Consider the following 24293-nt stretch of genomic DNA (forward strand, 5'->3'; position numbering starts at 1 on the left):
GTAAGAGAGATGAATGAAAGAAGGCACAGGAGCAGGGTGCTGGTAGCTCACACCTGTCATCCTTACTATTCAGAAGGCTGATAGCTTGCTGTTTAAAGGCTGAGGCTTGCAGTTTAAAGCCAGCCTGGGCAGGAAAGTTTGTGAGACTTCTTATCTCCAATCAACCACCGAACAGCTGGAAGGGAAGCTGGGGTTCAAGTGGAAAGAATGCCAGCCTTGAACACAAAAGCTCAGGGATAGAGCCTAGTCCTTGAGTTCAAGCCCTAGGATGGGCATGCACGTACGCACGCGCGCACACACACACACACACACACACACACACACACACATCACACAGATGGCACTGCAAAGCAGGTCTGGGTAGGAGGAAGGGAAGAAGGAAGGGTATGCTGGTTTCCCAGGCTTCACACATTGGGCTCTGGGAGAGGTGTTGCCCATGACAAATTCCTCTTGTCTCTACTCTAGGGTGCGTCTGGCCCAGCTGGTCCCCCTGGGGCTCAAGGCCCTCCAGGTCTTCAAGGAATGCCGGGGGAAAGAGGAGCAGCTGGTATCGCTGGACCCAAAGGAGACAGGGTAAGTGCCAGGGTTAGCATGCCTCTTCCCCAAACTACAACCTTGCCACTTCCCAAACCTTACTCCCTGCCACCTGGAGATGAGGGTCTTGGTTACCCCTCCTTGAGAGACCCTGAGTTCAAGCTCCCCTACACACACACACACACACACACATCCTTATATCTCCTGTGACTCCTTGCCAATTGCTCTGATTCCACTGCAAACCCCTGTTGGGCAGAAACTGAGCCCGAGGGTCCCAGCCAAGTGGGGATGAGCTGGCAAAGGGTTTTGGAGTGCACCCCTGAAGTGTCTGGTTTCTTTCTCTCCAGGGTGATGTTGGTGAGAAAGGCCCCGAGGGAGCCCCTGGAAAGGACGGTGCACGAGTAAGTAACTGCTAGTTGTAGGCCCCTGAAGATTGGGGTGAGGACAGCCACAGAGGATCCCATGGGAGTCTGACACTCGGAGGAGGGGACTAGAAAACCACAGGAAATTCACTGTCAAAACTGGGAACCAAGCCAGGGTGCTGGTGGCTCCCATCTGTAATCCAACCTACTCAGGAGATCTGAGGATTACAGTTTGAAGCCAGCCTGGGCAGGAAAATCCATGAGATTTCTTATCTCCAATTAGCCACAAAAAAGCCAGAAGTGGAGCTGTGGCTCAAGTGGTAGATCATTAGCCTTGAACAAAAAAGCGCTAACACCCAGGCCCTGAGTTGCAAGACTACGGACTGGCACAACAAAATAGAAACTAACCTGGGGTCTTGGAAGGGTTCAACTAGGTATGGGGTCCCTAGAGTCCCGCAGAGCCCTGTGTGCCTGTTCCCACTCTCCCTGCCTCTCTCATTTCTGCCTTCTTCCTCCAGGGTTTAACTGGTCCCATCGGTCCCCCCGGCCCAGCAGGCGCCAATGGCGAGAAGGTGAGTTGTGCCCAAGCTTCCTCAGCCTCCCCAGCAAGCCTGTTCCCTATCCACCATCACCGGCCTGCCACTGGGGCAGCAGTTGAGAAAGGAGGTGGGGACTACTCTTAACAGTGGAGCCTGTGACTGTGGGATCTGTTGGGCAAGGCAACTAGATTGGAGTAAAAAAAAAAAAAAAAAGCTGTGAAGAAAGCCAGGTGCTGGTGGCTCATGCGTATAATCCTAGCTAGTAAGGAGACTGAGATTTGAGGATCCAGGTTCAAAGCCAGTCAAAGTAGACAAATCTGTGAAAGACGTGTATCTCCAACTAACCATCAAAAAGCCAGAAGCAGAGGTATGCCTGAAGTGGTAAAGTGACAGCCTTGGGGGGGGGGGGGGGGAGGGGAAAGGCAAGCAAGAGCAAGAGACTCTGAGTTCAAGCCCCCCTACACATACACACACACACACACACACACACACACACACACACACACCTGCTGCAAAGAGGCTGTAGAGGTGGGCAAAACAAAGAAAACAGGCCAGGCCAGGCCAGGAAGGGGCTAGGAACCCATTTCCTTCCTACCACCAGGACCCCACCCTGATCCCCACCACTCATTCTTGGTCTCCCCCTTCCCCCAACTAGGGCGAAGCTGGACTTCCTGGGCCCACTGGAAGTGCTGGTGCTCGTGGTGCTCCGGTGAGTATCTGTGTCTCTGAGCTGGGTTTCTGAGCTGGATTGGTTCTGGGCTCCTAAACAGAAGCCATTTCTGCCTTCAGCCTTGCTATTTGGGCCTGGGACAGGAGAGAGATAGGAAAGCAGGGGAGAAGCCATATGGGCCTGGGATGTAGTCAGGAATCAGGACCTTTGATCCCAGGAAGGCTTTCCACCCTGAGTCTCTTTCTTTAGGGCTCAGATCATTTTCAGATGCCTCCTTGATGGCTGGGCTGAACAGATAGCTTTGACCTCTCTGGTAGGCACAGGAGCAGGCAAGCAGCAGGGCTTAAGTTCTCTTTAACTTCCTTTCACAGGGTGAACGTGGGGAGACTGGTCCCCCAGGACCTGCTGGATTTGCTGGACCTCCTGTGAGTATCTCTCGCCTAACTTTCACCTCCTCATTAAAGGCACCCGTCTAACCTACGGGGAGGTAGGAAGGAAGAGCACACGAGGCAGAGGAATTTAGACTCTCCCTTGCTCTTCTCATGTTTCCCATATGAATATACCAATCCCATCTCAGATCACATTTGTAGGCCCAGGGTAGAGACGGACAGATGATAGACAGACATAGAATCTCTGGCCTTTTTTTTGGCAGAGCTATGAATGCGTGGCTTGTCCCTCCTTCATCTGCCCCTTCTTCCTGTTACAGGGTGCTGATGGCCAACCTGGTGCCAAGGGTGAGCAGGGAGAGGCTGGACAGAAAGGTGATGCTGGTGCCCCTGGCCCTCAGGGTCCTTCTGGAGCTCCTGGACCACAGGTAGGTCGAGCCAAGCTTCTGCAGAATTGTTCCCATGAGACAGGATTGCCAGAGCAAGAGGAGATACCAGACAGATTTGGCTAGGAGTTTAGAAGTCACCCCCCCACTGTTGGCTGGTGAGGAGAGCTTTCACTGGGGTGTGGCATGTGGGGTACATGGGTAGGAATGGGAGTATTGACAGAGTACAGGCTGCATCTCCACGCACCACAGGTGACTGGGACGAAGCAGCTGGGGGAGGTGGGAGGCCAGTAGGGGAGATTACCACCCCCCATCCCCCTCACTGGGGACTGGCTTTGTGGATGCCATTGATGAGGTGGAAAGATTTAACTGTGGCACCTTCTGCAGGAAGTCTCAGGAGTCCATTGATGGGGCTTAGCCAGAAGCCTACTGTGCTGCTAGGCCACCTGCTCTCATTGTGTCTTTTTCCCAGGGTCCTACTGGAGTGACTGGTCCTAAAGGAGCACGAGGTGCCCAAGGCCCTCCGGTAAGTGAGATCCCTCTCCCTACTAGCCCATCCCACAAAGGAGTTCTGGTCCTAGGCTTTCCCCATGGGCCATGCTCAGGACTCCCCCATCTCCTCCTGCTCATGCCCCAGACTAAGGCCATTCCTCAGCCAAGGTGGGAGAGGGGTCTCCCCTCTCCACTGGATACCTAGTTATCCTGGGAGCCCCCCAACCCTAGTCCTGGCCTCTCAATTCACTGAAGCACACTGTGCAACAGGTGGAGGCCAAGGTGCCTGCTTCCATAGCCAGGCCCAGAAGGGCTTGTCCTCTCTCTAGCTCACCCTTACTCTTAAGCAGCACCATGCCCTTTGCCCACCTCTGGGGCGACCCCTCCAGACCCACCAATTTGGTTTTTTTTTTTCCTTCGCAATAACCAATGTTTTTTTTTTAACTGATTTAGTATTCATAAATAAATTGTAAAATAGCGAGAGTTGAATACATTTTATTGCCACAGAAGAAAAAGTTAACATCATAGAAAAACGTGAAGTTTTCAAGTAGAAAAATTAGAGACCTCTGTTTATAAAATCCAAACAATAGTCTTTCTTCTTTGACTTTTTGATCAGAAAAAATATTCTTTCTAATTCTGCCCTAGTCTTTCTTTGTGAGATATAAAATAAAGCAGATCACTTTCAGATTATGCATACAATACAAACAAACTCAAGTCAATGACTGGAGATACATGTTTTTGAATGTTGCCATTTAATAAATACAAGTATTTAGAACCATTGTCATCTAGAGTTGTCTATATCAAGGCAGCTTACATGGGGTGTGTTGAGCTCATTCTAGCCTACCATGATAAAAGCTGACTAATCTTGGACATTTCAGTTAGGAACATGATGGAATCTAGATGGTTACATATTAAACACACAACGATGCAATCATGAGGGTGCATAGCTGATGCGGATACAGTGTTCCTGTGATACATAGTGGGTGAGGTATATCAAGTGCATTCTGATTTGCTTTATTTCCCATTATGAGGGGATCATCAGGACATTACTACATCATAAGTTGAGGGGCATTTGTACATAGGTGTGTGAATGTCACACACACACACACACACACACACACACACACATATATATATTCTCAGGATGTTGATAAGTCAGGATGCAAATGCTATTTTAGGAAAATGCCCTGCAAGAGTTACTTCAAAAACACTGAACATTTAAAAAGTGACTAGATTTATTTAAAAAACACCACTAACTTCCTAGCCACCAATTTGATTTTCCACCCTCCTGAGGATCTGGGGTGTTCAAATGTTCTCTTCTCCTTCCATAGGGAGCCACTGGATTCCCTGGAGCTGCTGGCCGAGTTGGACCCCCAGGCTCTAATGTAAGTATCATCCCTTGCTGCTATCTGCCTTACTCTTGGCCCAGGAAGGCAGGGCAGGAGTGAACTAATCTGAACCATGCCCCTAATAGAATCTAGAGAGCTGGAGGCTAAGTCCCCTTTCCTCTTTGTCTGTTCCTATTCCTGGGAGGAGTAAGGAATTGGCCACTGGACTTGTATCCCTGAAGACAGCTTGGGGGCAAAGATGGGAACATGAAGCCTTCCTTGCTGGTCTGAGCTCAGCCCTCCAACTTCAGGCTCCTCTCCTTCAGTGGACAGGGAAGGCTGGCATAATTGTCCTCATCTGGGACATTTTTTTTAGTGATTAAAAAAATGTTCTGGTGCTAGTCCTAGGGTTTGAACTCAGGGCCTGGGCATGGTCCCTGAGCTTTGTTTTGCTCCTTGCTAGCACTCTACCAACTTGATCCACAGCTCCATTTCTGTCTTTTTTTGAGGGGTAGTTAATTGGAGACAAGTCTCATGGACTTTCCTGCCTAGGCTGGCTTCAAACTATGATCCTCAGATCTCAGCCTCATGATTAGCTAGGATTACAGGCATGAGCCACCAGCACCTGGAAAAATTTGAATGCATTGTGTTTCATTGTACCATTGAAGTGATATATTCAGCCCTTCTTTCAGTGTGTGTATGTGTGTGTGTGTGTGTGTGTGTGAGAGAGAGAGAGAGAGAGAGAGAGAGAGAGAGAGAGAGAGAGAGAGAGAACAGAAACAGAGAAACACAGATAGATTCTTGATTGTGTTGTATGTACTTAGATCCATCACTGTAAGGAAGCTCTCAAGCCCCAGACCTGACTCTTAAGGGTTACACTGAGGGAGGAGAGAGGGGGAGAACTCACTCAGCTCACCAGCATCAGGTGCAGCGTGAATGGGCTGGGGCGAGCAGAAGGCTCGAAGTTGCAGCAGCAGCAGTGTTAGAGCTGCTTCTTGAGCATTAAGGACAAAAAGGAGCCAGGCAGGAAGGATTCCACATGGACAGGAAGGACAAAACATACCAGGCCCTGGCAGAGCACGGCTGACTGCCCAGAGCTCTCACAGGGGAGAAGAGATTTCAAAGGTAGCTTAGATCAGGGTGGGGAGATTGGTGCATCCCCCTGGAAGACCTGAAGTCCCTGAAGCCACCATGGTTTCAGCAGCCTGGATGGGAAGAGTGAGGCCAAATTTTTGCTCCTTCTAGGGCAATCCTGGACCCCCTGGTCCTCCTGGTCCTTCTGGAAAAGATGGCCCCAAAGGTGCACGAGGAGACAGCGGCCCCCCTGGCAGAGCTGGTGACCCTGGCCTCCAAGGTCCTGCAGGACCCCCTGGCGAGAAGGGAGAGGCTGGAGATGATGGTCCTTCTGTAAGTCCTTTGCCAGGCCCGTGAGAGACTCCTGGGCTCAGCGGATGCAGGATGGGCAGGGGGAGGGACTAGGGGACTAGGGACTAGAGGTGGGTGGGTAGCTGTGCAGAGAACTGTCCTCCTGCCATCTTGGGGGTGGTGGTGGTACAGAAATTGTCTGGCCAGTGTTCTGTCACTTCTCATCACCTGTCATTCCTTTCCCAGGGTGCTGATGGTCCTCCAGGTCCCCAGGGTCTGGCTGGTCAGAGGGGCATTGTTGGTCTACCTGGGCAGCGTGGTGAGAGAGGATTCCCTGGCCTACCTGGTCCATCGGTGAGTGAAGGACGGCTCTCCTTCTGGTCCAGCTGTGCACATCTGGGCTCAGGAGCCTTTAGCTCTGTGGCTACTGGGCGGTGAGCTCTGGGATGGGAAAAAAAAACAAAAAACAAAACAAAACGTTGTCCTGAAGTTTCCACTCATGCAACACTGTCAGAAACTGCCCCCCTTTACCAGCCCTATCCCCTGAAGGGGGCAGTACAGCACTGGACGAGGATGCTAGCACGTACACTCAAAGATCTCTGTCCTTCCAGGGTGAGCCTGGCAAGCAGGGTGCCCCTGGTGCATCTGGAGACCGAGGCCCCCCTGGTCCCGTGGGGCCTCCTGGCCTGACAGGTCCTGCAGGTGAACCTGGACGAGAGGTAAGCAAGGACCCATCCTGGGGTGGCTCTGCCTTGGGAGAGGGCCTCTGTGCAGGGAGCAGCTCTAACTACATTCTTACTTCTTTCTGTTCAGGGCAGTCCTGGTGCTGATGGCCCCCCTGGTAGAGATGGCGCAGCTGGAGTCAAGGTGAGTATCTGATGTGCGAGGACGAAGGAGACCTAACAGCTGGAGTCAGCCTCATCACATTCTGCAAGATCTTCTGTCTTTGCTCCATCTGGAACGTTCTCTGAACCTGAGACCTCTCTCCTGATAGGGTGATCGTGGTGAGACTGGTGCCCTGGGAGCTCCTGGAGCCCCTGGCCCCCCTGGTTCTCCTGGCCCTGCTGGCCCAACTGGAAAGCAGGGAGACAGAGGAGAGGCTGTGAGTACCCCCCAAATCCAGTAAAGTCAGGGGTGAGGAGGGTGGCTGAATGACACAGGAGAATCCCATGGTTGCCCCTCCCTGCCCTCTTGACCTAATGCGGGGAGCCAGAGGAATTCCCTAAATGGAGGGAATGAGGGGCAGCAGCCTTGGTGCCCAGCCCTGAGACAGATGCAGAGGAAAGCCATCCTGACTTTTCTCTGACACTACGCTCACTCTGTCCTCATAGGGTGCACAAGGCCCCATGGGACCCTCAGGACCAGCTGGAGCCCGAGGAATCCCAGTAAGTATCATTGCTTCCTGTGCTGGGTCCCCTCTCCCACCCAAGGCAGGGCCAGAGAGCCACAAGGACCCTGTGGCCCTTCTTGCAACTCCTTGGCTCAGGGGGGATACAGAGAATTTCTGGCCCTGAACTAATCCAATCCATGTCTGTCTTGTTCCCAGGGCCCTCAAGGCCCCCGAGGTGACAAAGGAGACTCTGGAGAGCCTGGTGAAAGGGGAGTGAAGGGACATCGTGGCTTCACTGGCCTTCAGGGTCTTCCGGGCCCTCCCGTAAGTGTCACTGTAGGGTGCTATGCCAAGCCTTCCTGCTGCTTAACGCCCCTCCTGAGCTGCCCCTGTGGCTAAGACATCCTTAGAAACTCTGAGGTTCCCCCCAGGGAGGTGGAAGGGAGAGAAGAGGCAGCGGGCTGAGGACACACCCCTGCTCCTCACTCCCAAGGTGGATGTATCCCTATGTCTGCCTGAGCTGACATCTGTCACTTCCTTCCACACAGGGTCCTTCTGGAGACCAAGGTGCTTCTGGTCCTGCTGGTCCTTCTGGCCCTCGGGTGAGTGACATGGAGATGTGGGGGGGGGGGGTGTTGGAGCTCAGTTGTCCTCACTCAGGAAGCACCCTGAGAAAGTATCTGAGGTCACAGGTGATGAAGAAAAAGCAGCTTCACTGTTCGTACCCTGGTAACAGATTAGGCGAACAGGAGCTTAGGGGATTGGAGGCATGGCTCAGGTGGTAGTGCTCCAGCCAATGAGCAAAAGTATCAGATACTGATTCCTTCTTAAAAAAAATAGAACAAAGAGGCATGTAGGAGGGGAGGCGCCATGGTGCCCACTGACTGTCCTTGAGCAAGTTTAAGAGAGTCTATGCCTAAGTAATGAGGACAGGGTAGCTGGTACCACCATACTGGCCACCTATCCAGCCAAACAGCTCCTTAACCCGGGAGGCCCATTCTTTAATCACCATCCCTTCTCTCCTGATATGTAGGGTCCACCTGGTCCTGTGGGTCCCTCTGGCAAAGATGGCGCTAATGGAATCCCTGGTCCCATTGGGCCTCCTGGTCCTCGTGGACGTTCAGGCGAAACTGGCCCTGCTGTGAGTATCCTGATTCCTTCTGTGCTCTCCCCAGCCTCTTTCTGGTGCTCAGGGATTTGTGTGTGAGTGGTGTGTGCACGTGCTGATCTAGGGGCTCAAATTCAGGACCTGAGCACTGTCCCTGAGCTAGTGCTCAAAGCTAGCGCTCTACCACTTGAGCCACTTTTGGCTTTTTGTTGTTTAATTGGAGATAAGAATCTCACCAATAATCCTGCCTGGGGTGGCTTTCAATTACAATCCTTCAATCTTAGCCTCCTGATAGCTAGGATTACAGGTATGAGCCATCAGCACCCAGCTCAGGGATTCTTTTTTTTTGGGGGGGGGGGTGTCAGAATGCATCCTTTATGCTGAGGTCCCCTCAGAGGGTCGGAAGATACACAATTGGTGTTCAGAGACAGAAACCAGGGGCCAGGAAGAAAAAAGAAGAAACTGCTAAGGGTTTTGTTTTGGGGCCTGGCCTACTACCTCCAGCCCTGTCAAGAGGATCTGCTAATACACACTATAGAGGATGGGGATAGGCCCAGATGGGCTCCTCTCCACCATTGCTGGCTAATCTCTTCATTTCCTGCTGCAGGGTCCTCCTGGAAATCCTGGACCCCCTGGTCCTCCAGGTCCCCCTGGCCCTGGTATCGACATGTCCGCCTTTGCCGGCCTAGGCCAGAGAGAGAAGGGTCCTGACCCCCTGCAGTACATGCGAGCTGACCAGGCAGCTGGTAATCTGAGACAACATGATGTTGAGGTAGATGCCACACTCAAGTCACTCAACAACCAGATCGAGAGCATTCGCAGTCCTGAGGGTTCCCGCAAGAATCCTGCCCGCACCTGCCGTGACCTGAAACTCTGCCATCCAGAGTGGAAGAGCGGTAAGCCTAGGAGGACAGGGGCCCCATCCCTAGAAAGGGGAAAGTCAGCCCACCGAGCCCAACCACCATCAACAGCAAGGCAGAGATGTCCTCAGTATAAGGGAGAAACAGACTGGGAAGTTTCTAATAGATGGTTGCTTCACCATCCTACAACAGAATAGCTAGAGTCCTGCCATGGCAGGAAGTGACTTCAGGCTGGATTCCACCCAACAGGGGGCACTGCTCTTGCAATTTTTGGCTTGGGCCAATTTTAGCTTTTAGCCTGAAATTGTCCATCTAGATCTCCCCCTCTCCCCCTGTTTCCCCGTGCCTTCCCATCTCCCCTCTCTTCATGAGACCAGCCCTCCTACTCCCTGGTTTTCCTGTGGCCCCTCAACATTCCTGGCCAGCCCAGTTCAGCCTTCTTTGGCCTTTGACTCTGAGGCTGATGGAGTCCCAACTCTCCCCTGCAGGAGACTACTGGATTGACCCCAACCAGGGCTGTACCTTGGATGCCATGAAGGTTTTCTGCAACATGGAGACAGGCGAGACCTGCGTCTACCCCAACCCAGCAAGTGTGCCCAAGAAGAACTGGTGGAGCAGCAAGAGCAAGGAGAAGAAACACATCTGGTTTGGAGAAACCATCAATGGTGGCTTCCATGTGAGTGTCTGGGTGTTTCTGTCTGAACTGACTGCTTGAACTTTCTCTGCTTTCTCCTTGGATGTTTTTAGCTATCTCCTTCATATTCTCCACCGCTTGAGAGGAAGGGGAGAAGAGGACAAGTATCCTCCCACCCCCATTTAGAGTTAGAAAAGAAATCCATTTGAGTTTTTTCTCCTTTTCCTGAAAGCAGAAATGTCTTTCCAGCTCTCTGCCACCCCTGCACCATCTTCAAGCTCTGAGGAGCCCTGAACAGCTAGCATACCTGTAGTCCCTGATCTCCACCAATTCTGGCTCCCAGGTCTGACACCCTGGCTTTGTGTCCCTACAGTTCAGCTATGGAGATGACAACCTGGCTCCCAACACCGCCAATGTCCAGATGACCTTCCTGCGCCTGCTGTCCACCGAGGGTTCCCAGAACATCACCTACCACTGCAAGAACAGCATTGCCTACCTGGATGAAGTAGCTGGCAACCTCAAGAAGGCCTTGCTCATCCAGGGCTCCAATGATGTAGAGATGAGGGCTGAGGGCAACAGCAGGTTCACATACACCGCCCTGAAGGATGGCTGCACGGTGAGTGAGGGGTGTCTGGACCTCTCTCTCTGCTCAGGGTCTGGCTTGCCTAGGACTGTGGGTCAGTCCTGCTCCTAGAGTGATGGGATGATCAGAGACTTGAGTGGGAGGGGCATACTGAGATGCTTTGGCAGGTGAGGGAAAGCTACATAGTGTTCTATGAGTGTCCTGGCTCAGGAGAAATAAGGCCCTATGCAGCGTGCTTAGCCACTTCTGTGACAGTGCTTATGTAATGGTATGGGCATGTGAGAGGGGAAGAGGGGGTGGGAGGGAAGGGAAGAAAAAGGGAAAGAGGGAAGGAGGAAAGGAAGGAAGAAGGGAGGGAGGAAAAGAGAGAGAGAGAGATTTGAAGATCACCATGGGAGCTTACCATGGGAGAGAAGCAGGAAAGTAGAGGAGGGACAGACACTGGAGATTTTGACAAGCCCTGAAGTGTCTGGGGGCGCATCCACTATGGTTCACACATTGTGGTGGCTGATTTTGGGTATCCCAAGCAGCCATCACTGGATTGCAATGCATCGACTGAGTAACATGCTCTCTCTTTGTCCCTAGAAACACACTGGTAAGTGGGGCAAGACTGTCATCGAGTACCGGTCACAGAAGACCTCACGCCTCCCCATCATTGACATTGCACCCATGGACATCGGAGGGCCTGAGCAGGAATTTGGTGTGGACATAGGACCTGTCTGCTTCTTGTAAAACCCGAATCAAGGAAAAAAAAAACAAAAAAACAATCCATTGCAAACCCAAAGGACCTAAGTACTTTCCAATCTCAGTCACCCTAGGATTCTGCACTGAATGGCTGACCTGACCGATGTCCATTCATCCCAACTTCACAGTTTCAACTATTCTCCCCCTCTTTCTAAGAGACCTGAACTGGGCAGACTGCAAAATAAAAATCTCGGTGTTCTATTTATTTATTGTCTTCCTGTACGACCTTTGGGTCAAAGCAGAGGCAGGAAATTAACTGATGTGAGTCAAACACCCCCCCTGAGTGACTGCCCACAGCCCAGGCCAGAAGACCCGCCCCCCTCCAACAGGTGCTGGGCACAGGAACTATGTGTCCTATACAATGGTGCTATTCTGTGTCAAACACCTCTGTATTTTTTAAAACATCAATTGATATGAAAAAATTAAAAAAATTATTGGAAAGTACACATGGATGTTGCTTTGTTCTTGTTTTGCATTAATCCTTGATTCTCAGGCACAGATGTGGTTCTCTGGCCTTTTCCTGTTTTTTTTTTTTTTTCTTTTTGTGCTGCTGTCTTCTCCTATCTCTCTTGGTTCCACTCTGGCTTCCTGGAGCTACTCTGAAAGCTTCTACATACCTCCTCTGAATGAACCAGACTTAAGAATGAACAGCCTCGGGGCTGGGAAGGTGGCTCAGTGGTAGAGCGCTTGCCTTGCATGCCTGAGGCCCTGGGTTCAGTTCCTCAGCACCACATAAGCAAAAAGAAAAAAGCCGGAAGTGGCGCTGTGACTCAAGTGGTAGAGCGCTAGCCTTGAGCTGAAGAGCTGAGGGACAGCGCCCAGGCCCAGAGGTCAGGCCCCACGACCGGACCCCCAACCAGAAAAAAAGAATGAACAGCCTTCTGGGTACTGTAGGAACTGACAGAGGGTTATGATTAGGGGATTGAGGTTTGAAGCCAGCCTAGGCAGGAAAGGCCATGAGATTCTAAGATATTTCCAATTAATCAGCAACCCCCCCCCCCCCCAAAAAAAAACAAAAACAAAAAATAGAAGTGGAAATGTGGCTCAAGTGCTAGAGCACTAGCCTTGAGCAAAAAAACTAAGGGAAGTGCCTAGGCCTTGAGTTCAAGCTCCCATAAAAGAAATAAATAAGTAAATAAATCAGTTTTCCCATTTTCCCTCCCACCTGGTGTCCCTTGCTTTCCAATACCTTGGATATGTGTGTCAGAGATAAGCAAGCTATTCACTTTTCCACTAGAGGGCCATGGTGGCAAAGATGTATCATGGATAAGAGACAGGAAACCAGTTAGAATCCATGACAGCAATACTTCGTAAAACAAACTTCCAAAGCTGTCTGGCACAGAAGACAAACTAGAGAGTCATGAACTTTTCTACCCCTTTCTCTCATCTTTCTCCCATTCTTTTAAGATGAAAATTGATGGATTTTTCTATTCAAGAAACAATAAAAATTACTAAAAGTTTTTTAAATTGGATTTGTTTATATCAATGCCCAATTTCTGATGTAAACTTAAGTTAAATGAAGTGTATCTTAAAAGGACCAATTTGTAGTAAAATAAAACCATAATCAATGAAGATATACAGTTAAGAGCAGGTAGTTTAGCAGGGTGCCAGTGACTCACACCTATAATCCTAGCTATTCAGGAAGCTATTATCTGAGGATCATTGTTCAAAGGCAGCCTTGGCAGGAGGTGGGAGGGGGGGAAGGGAAGGGGGCAGGTGTGTGTTGTCTGTGAAACTCTTATCTCCAATTAGTTACCAAAAGAGGCTGGAAGTGGTACAAGTTATAGAGTGCTAGCCTTGAGCACAAAAGCTCAGGAACAGCACCCAGGCCCAGAGTTCAAGTGCCAGGATTGCCCTCCACTCAAAAAACAAAGGGACTAGATATTTCATAATTAAAAAGTAAACAACCCTTCTACCCAGTGAGAAGGGTGAGTAAGGGAGATGATTGTGAAACCTGCCCTAAATGAATAGGTGGTGCTAAAGAGATGGATGGTTCCAACCTGTCAATTCAAGGCTGCTTCCTTCTAGGTTAGAGCTTCCTACTTAGAATAAACAAATCCAGTAGGTTGTGACCACTTAGACATCTGCAAGAGGAGTCATGGTGCACATGGCTGACCGCTTGCAGCTCATCTACGTCCTGAATGCCCAGTAAAACCTGCAAATAATAGCAAGTGTTCCCAGGGTTGGATGGAGAGATCTCCCTCTAGGCCCAATCTAAGTTCCAGTACCTTCTCATAGCATCATCCTGGGACCAAGCTTTTAACACAAGGATCTCTAAAGGACACATCTGGATGCAGAAGAATCCCAGGTGGGGGCATGGAAGACGAAGTCTTAAAGTACATCCTGCTTGACAGTGCTGTACTAGCTACTGTTGCTTAGTCCTAAACAGAGTCATGGCTAATCCCCCAGATTGCTTATGCAGAGGGTCTCTCTGGTCAGAACCTGTCAAATTTCCGTGCCAGCAGGATGAGTGAATGGGGTGGCTAGACATGAGGGTTCTATCAGGTTACTTTTCCAGGCTTAATATTTCCTCCTCTCTATGAAAGTATCTGGTGTCAAAAGGCTGTACGCTAAGAGCCAGCTGCCTGAACTCCATGCAAGACTTACCTTCCTCTCCAGTCCTCTGGATTCACAGTAAATGAAAGGATAATTTGTGAAATAGAGTCACCCACTAAGCAACTAAAAGAACAGAATTGTAAAGGAGTGTCAACAAGGTAATGAGGAATGAATTATTTATTTTTATTTTTTGTACCAGTGCTGGGCCTGAACTCAAGGCCTGGACACTGTCCCCTAGCTTTCTTGGTCAAGGCTGGTGCTCTACATTTGAGCCACAGCTCCACTTGGAGATTTTTGCCGGTTAACTGTGAGATAAGACTCTACCAGTCTGAGAGCACTCTCTAGCTGGCTTTCGACTCTGGATCCTCAGATCTCAGCTTCCTGTGTAGGATTCTAGGTAGAAACTACCAGCCCGGCAAGAATTATATTTATAATGGGAAAGAATGACTATTCTGCCTAGGCAAAAATCAAAGTCCTATTGATGGATGCAGAGCTTTTAGCAAATAGGCTGACTTATGAGTAAATTGTTGTACAGGTGACCTAGAGATCTCGGAAGTCCTACCGTGGGGCAGGGCTGCAGAATAGCTGGTGGAGGCAACATAGGCCTGATGAGCATGAAAGGCTTGTGATGGACTTATAAACTTCTAGCTTCAACTTTGGACAAAACACAACAGAAATTGTGATCTTTGGCATACACCAGGCTCTCAATAGTTGTTCTTTTTTTTGTTTTTGTGCTGGCATTGGGACTTGAACTCCGGGCCTTATGTTCTTGTCTTTTCCTACTCAAGGCCAGCACTCAAACCACTTCAACCACACCAGCTTTTTGGTGGTTAACTGGAGATAAGAGTCTCTTAGAGTTGACTACCCTGGGCTGGTTTTGAACTGTGATGCTCGGATCTCATGACTAGCTAGGATTATAGGGGTGAGTCGCTGGAACCCAGACATAATCTCCAGCAAAGCCTCACCTCCAAGGCACATTCCTCATTTCAATCGGCTGGAAAAACAATGGTAACGAAGTCACACATGAATCCACTACTCTCCTTTCTAATCTACACGACTGTTAAAGAGAAAATGCTAGATTTATTTTTGTTGTTGTTCAAGAATTGATAGCCCCCATGATAAAACCAAGAGCAACGCCCTTGGCAATGGGAGCTGCTGCTGCTTTATAACTCGTCACTGTCACCATTGCTGCCACTGCTGTGCACACATCACATAGCTCAGCTGACTCTGGGACGCCAGTGTTCAACCCTGCTATGGAGCAACTCGATCATGGCTACTGTCAGCCAGTCATAAAACCTGGCATGTTTGCAGAGCAAACATTAAGCAAGTAGCAAAAAGCCAAGCTAAGAGAACGAGGACATTACCTAATGTACAGGCCCTGCCATTCTACGCTGCTCTGCTGGTGTTTCTTGAAGCCTCTGTGGAAAGCTAGAGTCCATCTCGCACCTGACCACTCAAGCTTCTGTGTTCTCTGCCCTCTTATAACTGCAACCCACGCTCCTGTGTCTCAGACACTGGATGTAGTGGAAGTACTTTTTTTGTGTGTATGCTGGTCCTGGGGCTTGAATTCAGGGCCTGGGTATTATCCCTGAGTTTCTCTTGCTCAAGGCTAGCACTCTACCACTTGAGTAACAGATTTACTTCTGGCTTTTGGTAGTTAATTGGAAATAAGAGCCTCTCACTTTCCTGGTCAGGCTTTGAACCACAATTCTCAGATCGTAGCCTCCTAAGTAGCTAGGATTACAGGCATGAGCCACAAGTGCCCCATCAAGAAACCTTTCTAAAAAACAAACCAACAAACAAAAATCCCCCTCTAACCAGGTTTTCAGGAGTAAAGCCAGATGGGGCTGGAGGCGAATTCCTCTTAGGTAAGTAGCTTCTCACACTGGGCATGTCTGCCCTACCTCTTTAGACTTCTAAGAGGTGCTGCATGCTCTATTTGGGAAGAGCACCAGGGCAGCCTTGTGTTGTTCTAACAGGTGCTCAGATAGGTAGACACCATGTGTTTACTAACTCTTTTCTCTTCCCTCCCCAAAGTGCATCATGTGCACTTAGGCAGCCATGCTCTGATTCCCCAGAACTATGAACCCATCAGGGCCCAGGAGACAGAGATGAATCAAAAGCAGAGTTTATTTTTCTATCACATCTCCAATCCAAGTTCCCACTGATGGATGGAGAGAATCAAGCCTTATATAAACTCTTAGTAGAAACATTATCTTTTTAATAGGAAGAAAATCCTTTACCTTTTTGTTTTTGTATTTTTCAGTACTGGGGACTGAGCCAAGGTGTGATGTAAGCACTCTACCATTTGGGTTATGCTCCAAGCCCTTTTAGATTTTACCTTTTAATTGTTTGAGACGGTATTGTTATCTTTTGTCTAGTCTGGCCTCAAACTTGAAATTCTCCTACCACTGCCTCCTAAGTTGCTGGGAGTACAGGTAGGAGTCACCTTTCCTGGCACAACTGTTGTTTTAAAAATATTCTGGGAGCTGGGCATTTATGGCTCATGCCTATAATCCTACTCAGGAGCCTGAGTTTTGAGAATATTGGTTCAAAGCCAGACCAGGCAGACAAATCTATGAGACTCTTAGCCACCCACCAAAAAGCCAGATGTGGCTGAAGTGGTGGAGTACCAGCTGTGAGTGAAAGAGCCAAAGGAGAGTTCAAGCCCCAGTACCAGCACGTACACGTGCATGCATGCATGCACGCACATGTACACACACAGGAAAAAAAAAAAAAAACGCTCCTAGGGAACAGGAAAAACAAGTGTCCATACTGAGTGAGTCTGTGCTCTCCTCGCAGATCAGGCATGGCTGCGTCCTCAGCTATATCTATAGACCTCCCTCCATGTACCTCTAGTCTGACAACCTAGACCCTGCTATGGTTTTAGCTTACAATGCTTAAGAACAGCTGCAAAAAGACCTGAATTAAAATCTTCAAACTTTTATTGAGTGCTATTTGCTTGGTATAAACTAGGCACTGGGTTGTGTTCCTGCTGATTGTGAGAAATGTACTTGGTGTTGTTAAGAGCCGCTGCCCCCGTGTGGCAGGAGGCTGTTTGCTGGGACTTGAGAGAACTGATTCCTTTTCTACTCATGCAATGTACAGCTGGCACAGAGCTGGGGCCCTGGGAACAGGTGCTGGCTACTACCACAGTTACTTTGGCCAAGAGCACGTGCTACACAACTGTGGAATTCGCTCCACAGTCCACATAGTGATGTGTCTCCAGGGAGCTCTGGGTTGTGAGGCCAATATACAAAATCTTCACTGAAGTCCTAGGGAAAAGAAAACCAAGAGATAAAAATCAACAAGAAAAATCACCCAAAGAGTTTCCTTTAAGTCCAAGCCCCATCACCCATCTGGACCCTAGGCATGTATCTTCACATTTATATTATCTGGAGGATAGAGGCTCTTTCCATGGCTAAAGATGTGTTGTCATAGGTGACTTTCTAAATAAATGGTTCTTACCAGGGATCACTTTACCCATAGGGGACTTCTGGAAATATCTGGAAGTACTTTGAATTGTTACAGTTGAGGAAGGCTGAGGGTGAGGAGTCTTACCAGCTAGTAGGAAGAAACTAGAATGCCATTAAACATCCTACAATGTACAGAAATGTATTCTACAAGGAAGAACGGTCTGTCTGATCCCAAATGTCAATACTCCTAAGAATCCTTATATTTCAAATGTCTATAGCAGAGCCTGTCACCTGAAAAGCTAACAGTCCTAAGAATAACCTGAAAAGGTCCATAACGTGGTAATGTGTGTATAACTGGTCACACACCCTCTATGTATATACCCTGAGAAAGCTCTGCCCAGGTCTCACTAGGACTGTAAGGGGGTCGCTACGTGTTTAGACTCTTTCATGGAGAAAAATGCATGCTTGACTGGGAAGTCAGTGACTTGTGATCATGGACTCCACACAGGAAGCATCCTGAGGCTCTTTGGCATGTGTGCTGTAAGGCACTGGGGAAATGATGTAAGCCCACAGGACCTGGTAGTATAGGTCCACTTCAAGGTCACCAGGAGAGGGAACCAAGAGACATACCTCATGAAGATCACGATGTTGTGCACCAGGATACCTGGAACTGTACAGAAGAAGCTGCCAAACAGTGAATATGGACACGGTGACTTTGAATCCAAGAGGATCAGTAGAAAGAGGATGGAGTTGCCCTGCCCGTGTCTTTGTGGCAAGTCTTCTCCCTGGGACCCACCCTCTGACTCAAGCACTGGCTGGTCTGCTAGTTGTTGGCCACAAATACCATTTTTTCTGCATCAGGATGAGGTGTTTTTTTGTTTTGGTTTGTTTTGCCTGTCCTGGGGCTTGAAGACAGGGGCCGGGTGCTGTCCTTGAGCTTCTTTTGCTCAAATCTGGAGCTTTACCACTTGAGCCACAGCCCCACCTCTGACTTTTCTGGTAGTTTATTGTAGATAAGAGTCTCATGGACTTCCCTGCTCTGGCTGGATTCAAACTATGATCCTCAGACCTCAGGCTTCTGAGTAGCTACAATTATAGGCATATGCATGAGCCACTGGAACCTAGCTTTTTTTTTTTCTTTTTAAAACCCATGAACAGCTGAGCACCAGTGGCTCACACTTATAATCCTAGCTACTTAGGAGCCTGAGATCTGAGAGTCTCAGTTCAAAGCCAACCCAGTCAGGAAAGTCCATGAGACTCTTATCTCCAATCAATTACCAGAAAACCAGAAGTAGTGCTATGGCTGAAAGTGGTAGAGTTCTAGCTTTGAGTGAAAAAGTTCAGGAATAGCACCCAGGTCCTGAGTTCAAACCCTGTGATCGATTAAAATCAACAACAAAAACCATGAACACTATGGCCCAGTAATGTTTCTAGTGGCATAACATTCTCTTTTGGGAATTCATTCTCCTGTGAGTTGATATCTGTTCTAAAAGAATCTCTAGATAAATAAAGCTAGGGAGCCTATGGTACCAAAGGCTGGGTATTTAGATCAGGAGGGCCAGGCCTCAGTTAATTGAACAGAGCTCCCAATCTTTTCCTCTGGTCAAGAGCACACATAAACAAGCATTGTTCTTACTATACATAGGAATAGGGTCCTCCCATCTCAGCCTTCACTGTGAAATTCACCTGGAAAAAAGGCAATGGCATCCGTCAGCAGTGAAACAGGCTTCACATGGTGCAGCACTATAGGCCTGAAACCCACAGGCCTGAGATAATTTTCAAAATGTGTAAATATGTCCCCAAGACTCCCATGACAGTCCACAGAGCCTCTAATAAATACTTCCAATCTCTTTGCTTTTGATAGGCTAATGACCCTTAGACTGAATATAGCATCTCTCTGGCACATCATGGCAGGCCTGTTTTTTCTTACAAACAATATTGTTCCCTGAATAGTTACATGCCATTTCCCCCCATATATGCACATGTGAACAACTGCTCGTAATTTCAGAGCCCATCAGATCTTTCTCAAGTGCAAATGAGGAGAGGAAAAGGGAAAAAAACAAACAGGCAGACTGTGGCATTTCTTTCTTCCTCCTCTCACTGTAGGCTTAGGGGCAGGGACCCAGAAAGCAACACCTACCAGCTGCTCACTCCGCGGGGGGATGAGGGACGCATTAGCAGTCACATGTGTGCCAACCACTGTGTTCATGTACTGAACCTGGCTGGACAGACTGGTCACAGCCACGGGGTAGAAGTTGGAGTTCCTGATCTTCAGTGTGGCCTGTATCAGGGCAAGGAAGGAAACAAGGGTGAAAAACATCCTGGATCCTAGATTGGAAAGTGCTCAACAGAGAAAGAGAGAGCCAGTGTTATACCGTGATGGCGAGGATCACAAGGGAGTCCTGTGTGTTAAACGTCACTTTCACCACTTTGATGCCATCATCATCCACAAGGACTGAATGTGGGAACAGGAAGAAGACCACCAGACCGGATGCCAGGAGACACAGTAGGACCGACAGAAGGACATACTGTTTACTGCAGTAAAGCACACACGCATGTGACCAACTGGGCAGTCAGATATCAAGGTTGGAAGCAGTTAAAAGTTAATATAAAACTCAAAACTGGAGGAGAGTCCAAACAGAGTCCAAAGACTCAGGAACCACAGACAAGGCAAGAAGTCTTTCTAAACCCATGGAAACATTGTTTGCACCCTGAGAAGCTCATCTGTGCCTTTCCTAGACATTTCCTTCCCTCCCAGGATACCCATCTCTTTATTTGGCCCTTAGGACATGTTTAGCCTCAAGTTTCTTTACCCAGTTCATGATGGAGGCAGAACATTTATAGCATTTATTGCTATTTTCCCTGCTTGGGTAAATAGCAATGAAAGAAATAGGACATTTTACAAGGATAGATGCAATTTTCTAAGAATTACCTGGCATTCACACATGTAAGAAGGAACTGGGAACAGAAGCGAGTTAACAGGTAGGAGGCAGGGAACTTACGTTCTCTGAGGACGCAGTCTCTGGTCACTGTGGGGGATCAAGGCCACCAATTCATTGACTTGCTCTAGAAAAGAACCAAACACTCCCTTTGTAACTCCCATGTGTGGACGCTCCTTCTCACCCCACCTTACGGCAGCCCACTACAGCAAACATCTGTTTGAGTGATTGCTTCAAAAATATTCATCTTGGGCCAGGTGTCAGTGGCTCACACTTATAATCTTAGCTACTCAGGAGGCTGGGATCTGAGGATCACAGTTGGAACCCAGCCTGGGCAGGAAAGTCCATGAGACTTGTATCTCCAATTAACCACCAAAAAGCCAGAAGTGGAGCTGTGGCTCAAGTGATAGAGTTCTAGCCTTGAGCAAAAATGCTTAGGGACAGCACCTAAGCCTTGGGTTCAAGCCCTAGGATGGACACATACAACCCCCCAAAACAAAAAACAAATTAATCTCAAATTTTAAGTCTAATGAACAACAATCATAAAAGGATGCTAGGTACTGGTGGTTCATACCTATAATCCTAACTACTCAGGAAGCTAAGACATGATGATCACTTCCCAGCCTAGGAAGATAAATCTGACAGACTCTGGTCTCTACTTAACTGATAAAAGGCTGGAATTAAAGGTGTGGCGCAAGTGACAGAATGCCAGTCTTGACAAGACGGCTTGAGTGCACAGCCTAGTATTGGTGCATACACGCATGTGCATGTGCACTCATACACACATACACACATGAAAGGAAAAAAAACCCAGAGAGTGCCACAAATTGTGCAAAAGCTACCAGTGCTGCCAAGGCAGCTGAGAAATTACCACAGCTTTATCTCATGGCGCTGGTTACTGTTTCTTCTAAAGCCAAGTTTTGCTTTCAGTGTTTTCTGAGGTTCTTACCAGTTCTAAACTTGGTGACTCTCCATCTAAGCTGTTAAAACTTTCTGAAAGACAATTTAGCAATAGGCATTCCTCTACTGAATTCAGTCTCTACTTCTGAGCATGTGTTCCCCCATATCTGACACACGGTGTATACCTTCGGCTAGTAATTCTTTTGCTTCCTGGTAAAGAAGGTTCCAGAGTAGCATGCTAAATGGCTCAGTGTCATCATCTAAGCTACTCAGGAGGCTCAGATCTGAGGATCATAGTTCAATGCCAGCCCAGGCAGAGAAGTCCATGAGACTCATCTCCAATTAACCAGCAAAAAGATGAACTGGAGGTGCTCAAGTGGTAGAGCACCAGCCTTGAGAGAAACATAGGCCAAACAAGGCCCTGAGTTCAAGCTCCAGCTCCAGCGTTGGCACAAAAGGAAACAAAAAGAGAGAGAGTGTGTGTGTGTGTGTGATGGGAGGGAGAGGGAGGGGAGGGAAGGCGGAAGGAAGGGAGGAAAGAAAAATAAAGATGCCTGTCAACAAAATCTTACAACATAAATGAATATCCCACTGAACTGGGCCAGGGGAGAGGAATGGAAGTGCACAAGCCATGAACAGAAAGAGTTCTCAAACACAGGAGAACAGTGGAAGTTGTGAAATCTGCCCAAGTTGATCAAGTCAGCCAAGCTTAGCTCCATTCAGGCCAGTCTATTTTTCTCCTCTTTAGGAGAAGAGCTGTTGGGGGAAGATGTGTGTGAGAAATCCTTGGGAGATTCTTGCTGGAGAAGCCAGCCCTTCCCTGATCACTCGGGAGTCTCACCTGTGGGGATGTAGCCCGTTCCCTGGCACGTCAGACAGGTGATGCTATCTCTCCCGGTGAACTCCACGTAGGGGAACTGCGCGATGGCCTCTTCCTGCTCTGGATCGGCTAGCAAATCCTCCCCATCCTCTCCTCTCCTTTGCTGGTAAGAGGGTGGTCGGGCCAAGGCAGAATGCTGAGACCCCATGGCCTTGCTGGATCCCCTGGGTCATGTCCTAGAACGAGGAGGAGACACACATCAGGCCACAAAAACAACCCACTTCTTCCTGCAAGCCCAGTGGAGATACAAGAAGTTCTACCCAGATCCTCACTGTTGTAGGAGGACGCCCCATCCTTTACCCTGACATGTCACCCCCTATACCTGCTCGGCCCCTCACCGACCCCCCCCCCCACCATCCGGCCCACCCCCGGCCCTTCCTCTCCGCCATCGGAAAACTCGGTGTCCTCCACCAGGGGACAAACAACTAGCACCGGGTCCATGGCAGGCCTCGGGGTCACCCCGAGGCCCCCTGAGGTCACGCCCCCAGCCTAAAGAGATCAATCAACCAATCAAAGGCGATATTCCCAGCCCCAAAGCCGCCGGGGGTGGGGGGGGAGACAAACGTTGACGTTCCCGGACCTTTAGGGCACAAACTCCCGGCAGCTCCTCTCCGGACCACTCTCCTTCGGCCACCTGCCTCACTGGGTCGCGTTTGTTACCAGTCTTCCCCAGCCCTCCCAGCTGGCCGCTACTTGATGCGCATGTGCAGAATGCCAGCAGGCTGGGGTCGGGAGGGGGACGTCGACCTGCGCTCGCGCCTGCGCACTCTGGCAGCTCCCGGCTTTTCGGCCTCGGCGTAGCGGCAGAGTCCGCTCCTTACCGGCAGAGGGCGATAGAGGGCGGCACCAGGTGCAGCTTGGGTGCGGCTTGCTGAGCAGGGAGACCGGGTGGCTCGGCTTTTCCCCCAGAAAAAGCTGGGAGCAAGTGGATCGATTTACCTCTGTGAGTGGAGGAGATAGGCAGCACCTGGGGTCAACGCTGTGTAGACACTGCTGTGTAGACCCTGACGATGCCAACAAGTCAAACACATAAGAACCTGCTCTCGGTGCGGTCCGGTACAGGATCCGGATGCATGTTTTGATGATGTGTCCCTGCTGCTGGGTGTGAGGACGCAGAGGTCCCTCCCCGTTGCAGTGGCAGGGACCTCAGCCTCAGAGCCTTGACTCTGGCTGCAAGGAAGCATTCAGAGAAAGTCAGACATGAGCTCTATAGTCTTTTATTAAGCACAGGTACACACTCAGGGGAGTGTGCAAGCATCAAAGACGCACCATCCGTTGCTTTTGCATAGCATGTATACATTTGGGGGTTGGTTCTTGAAATTCTAATCTGGATTGGCTACATCTTGTATTGACCATATGGCACTATTAATTCATTCTTTCATGCTGGTGCTGGGGCTTGAACTCAAGGCCTGGGCACTGTCCTTTAGCTTTTTCACTCAAGGCTGGTGCTCTACCACGCAAGTCACAGCTCCATTTCTGGGTTTTTGGTGGTTAATTGCAGATAAGACTCTCATACACTTTTCTGTGGAGGCTTCAAACCATAATGCTCAAGTCTTAGCCTCCTGAGTAGCTAGGATCACAGGTGTGAGCCACCAGCACCCAATTCCACACTGGGCTTTGTCTGAAGTAATAAGAAGCTATTGGTTCCTTTCTCCCAACTCTGCCCAACATGACCTCCTTCCTGAAATCTGTTTTTCATTTCTTTCCTTGCAAGTTCTATACCAGCTTAGGTGTTTTTTGTTTGTTTTTGGTCTGTCACGGGGCTTGAACTTAGGGCCTGAGCACTGTCTCTGAGCTTTTTTTTTTTTTTTTCTCAAGGCTAGCACTTTGTCACTTTGAGCCACAGTGCCACTTCTGGTTTTTGAGTGGTTCATTGGAGATAAGAGTCTTATGAGGACTTTTCTGCTTGGGATGGCTTTGAACCACGAGCTTTAGATCTCAGCCACCTGAATAGCTAGGATTATAGGCATAAGCCATGGGTACCTGGCTCCATCTTGTATTTTTTATTTTTATTTTTGTCAGTCATGGGGCCTGAACTCTGGGTCTGGGCACTGTCCCTCAGCTCTTCAGCTCAAGGCTAGCACTCTACCACTTGAGCCACAGTGCCACTTCTGTCTTTTTCTGCTTATGTGGTGCCGAGGATTCAAACCCAGGGTCTCATGCATACAAGGCAATTACTGTACCACTGAGCCACCTTCCCAGCCCTAGCTTGTATTTTTTTTTTAAATCTAAAGAAATCCAGCATTGTTGGGAAAAGCAAACTATCAACTACAAATACACT

General features: G+C 49.1%; 2 protein-coding genes across 3 annotated transcripts in view; one reads left to right on the forward strand and one right to left on the reverse strand.

Moving 5' to 3' along the window:
• Positions 1-11763, forward strand: part of Col2a1 (collagen type II alpha 1 chain) — a 33441-nt gene extending 21678 nt beyond the window's left edge. For both annotated transcript variants that reach the window (XM_042677643.1, XM_042677644.1), the window contains 21 exons: positions 466-573; positions 882-935; positions 1415-1468; positions 2091-2144; positions 2477-2530; positions 2812-2919; positions 3350-3403; positions 4701-4754; positions 5943-6104; positions 6309-6416; positions 6674-6781; positions 6876-6929; positions 7057-7164; positions 7394-7447; positions 7609-7716; positions 7941-7994; positions 8426-8533; positions 9108-9396; positions 9849-10036; positions 10368-10610; positions 11163-11763. In XM_042677643.1, coding sequence (XP_042533577.1) covers positions 466-573; positions 882-935; positions 1415-1468; positions 2091-2144; positions 2477-2530; positions 2812-2919; positions 3350-3403; positions 4701-4754; positions 5943-6104; positions 6309-6416; positions 6674-6781; positions 6876-6929; positions 7057-7164; positions 7394-7447; positions 7609-7716; positions 7941-7994; positions 8426-8533; positions 9108-9396; positions 9849-10036; positions 10368-10610; positions 11163-11309 — 2271 coding nt within the window. In that variant the 3' untranslated portion in view covers positions 11310-11763. The remainder of the gene's footprint in view (positions 1-465; positions 574-881; positions 936-1414; positions 1469-2090; positions 2145-2476; positions 2531-2811; positions 2920-3349; positions 3404-4700; positions 4755-5942; positions 6105-6308; positions 6417-6673; positions 6782-6875; positions 6930-7056; positions 7165-7393; positions 7448-7608; positions 7717-7940; positions 7995-8425; positions 8534-9107; positions 9397-9848; positions 10037-10367; positions 10611-11162) is intronic.
• A 5041-nt stretch (positions 11764-16804) lies between these two features.
• On the reverse strand, positions 16805-22719 carry Tmem106c (transmembrane protein 106C). The gene is made up of 8 exons (XM_042677587.1): positions 22593-22719; positions 21974-22188; positions 20296-20359; positions 19669-19828; positions 19434-19574; positions 18930-18979; positions 17924-17977; positions 16805-17152 (listed from the first exon to the last, which is right to left on the reverse strand). The coding sequence occupies exons 2-8, from the start codon at positions 22158-22160 to the stop codon at positions 17056-17058; spliced, it is 753 nt and encodes a 250-aa protein (XP_042533521.1). The 5' UTR covers positions 22161-22188; positions 22593-22719; the 3' UTR covers positions 16805-17055.
• Between the last annotated feature and the right edge of the window lie 1574 nt (positions 22720-24293).

The sequence above is a fragment of the Dipodomys spectabilis genome, unplaced genomic scaffold (assembly GCF_019054845.1).
Source record: "Dipodomys spectabilis isolate Male_0828 unplaced genomic scaffold, ASM1905484v1 ptg000039l, whole genome shotgun sequence".
In the NCBI taxonomy this organism is placed as follows: Eukaryota; Metazoa; Chordata; class Mammalia; order Rodentia; family Heteromyidae; genus Dipodomys; species Dipodomys spectabilis.

Coding starts and splice junctions, on each gene's coding strand:
- Tmem106c (XM_042677587.1), bottom strand. CDS start 22,160: ATGGGGTCTCAGCATTCTGCCTTGGCCCGACCACCCTCTTACCAGCAA. Junction 20,360..21,973: donor AACGGGCTACATCCCCACAG/GTGAGACTCCCG, acceptor GTTCTTTTCTAG/AGCAAGTCAATGAATTGGTG. Junction 17,978..18,929: donor GGACCCTATTCCTATGTATA/GTAAGAACAATG, acceptor ACTGTTTGGCAG/CTTCTTCTGTACAGTTCCAG.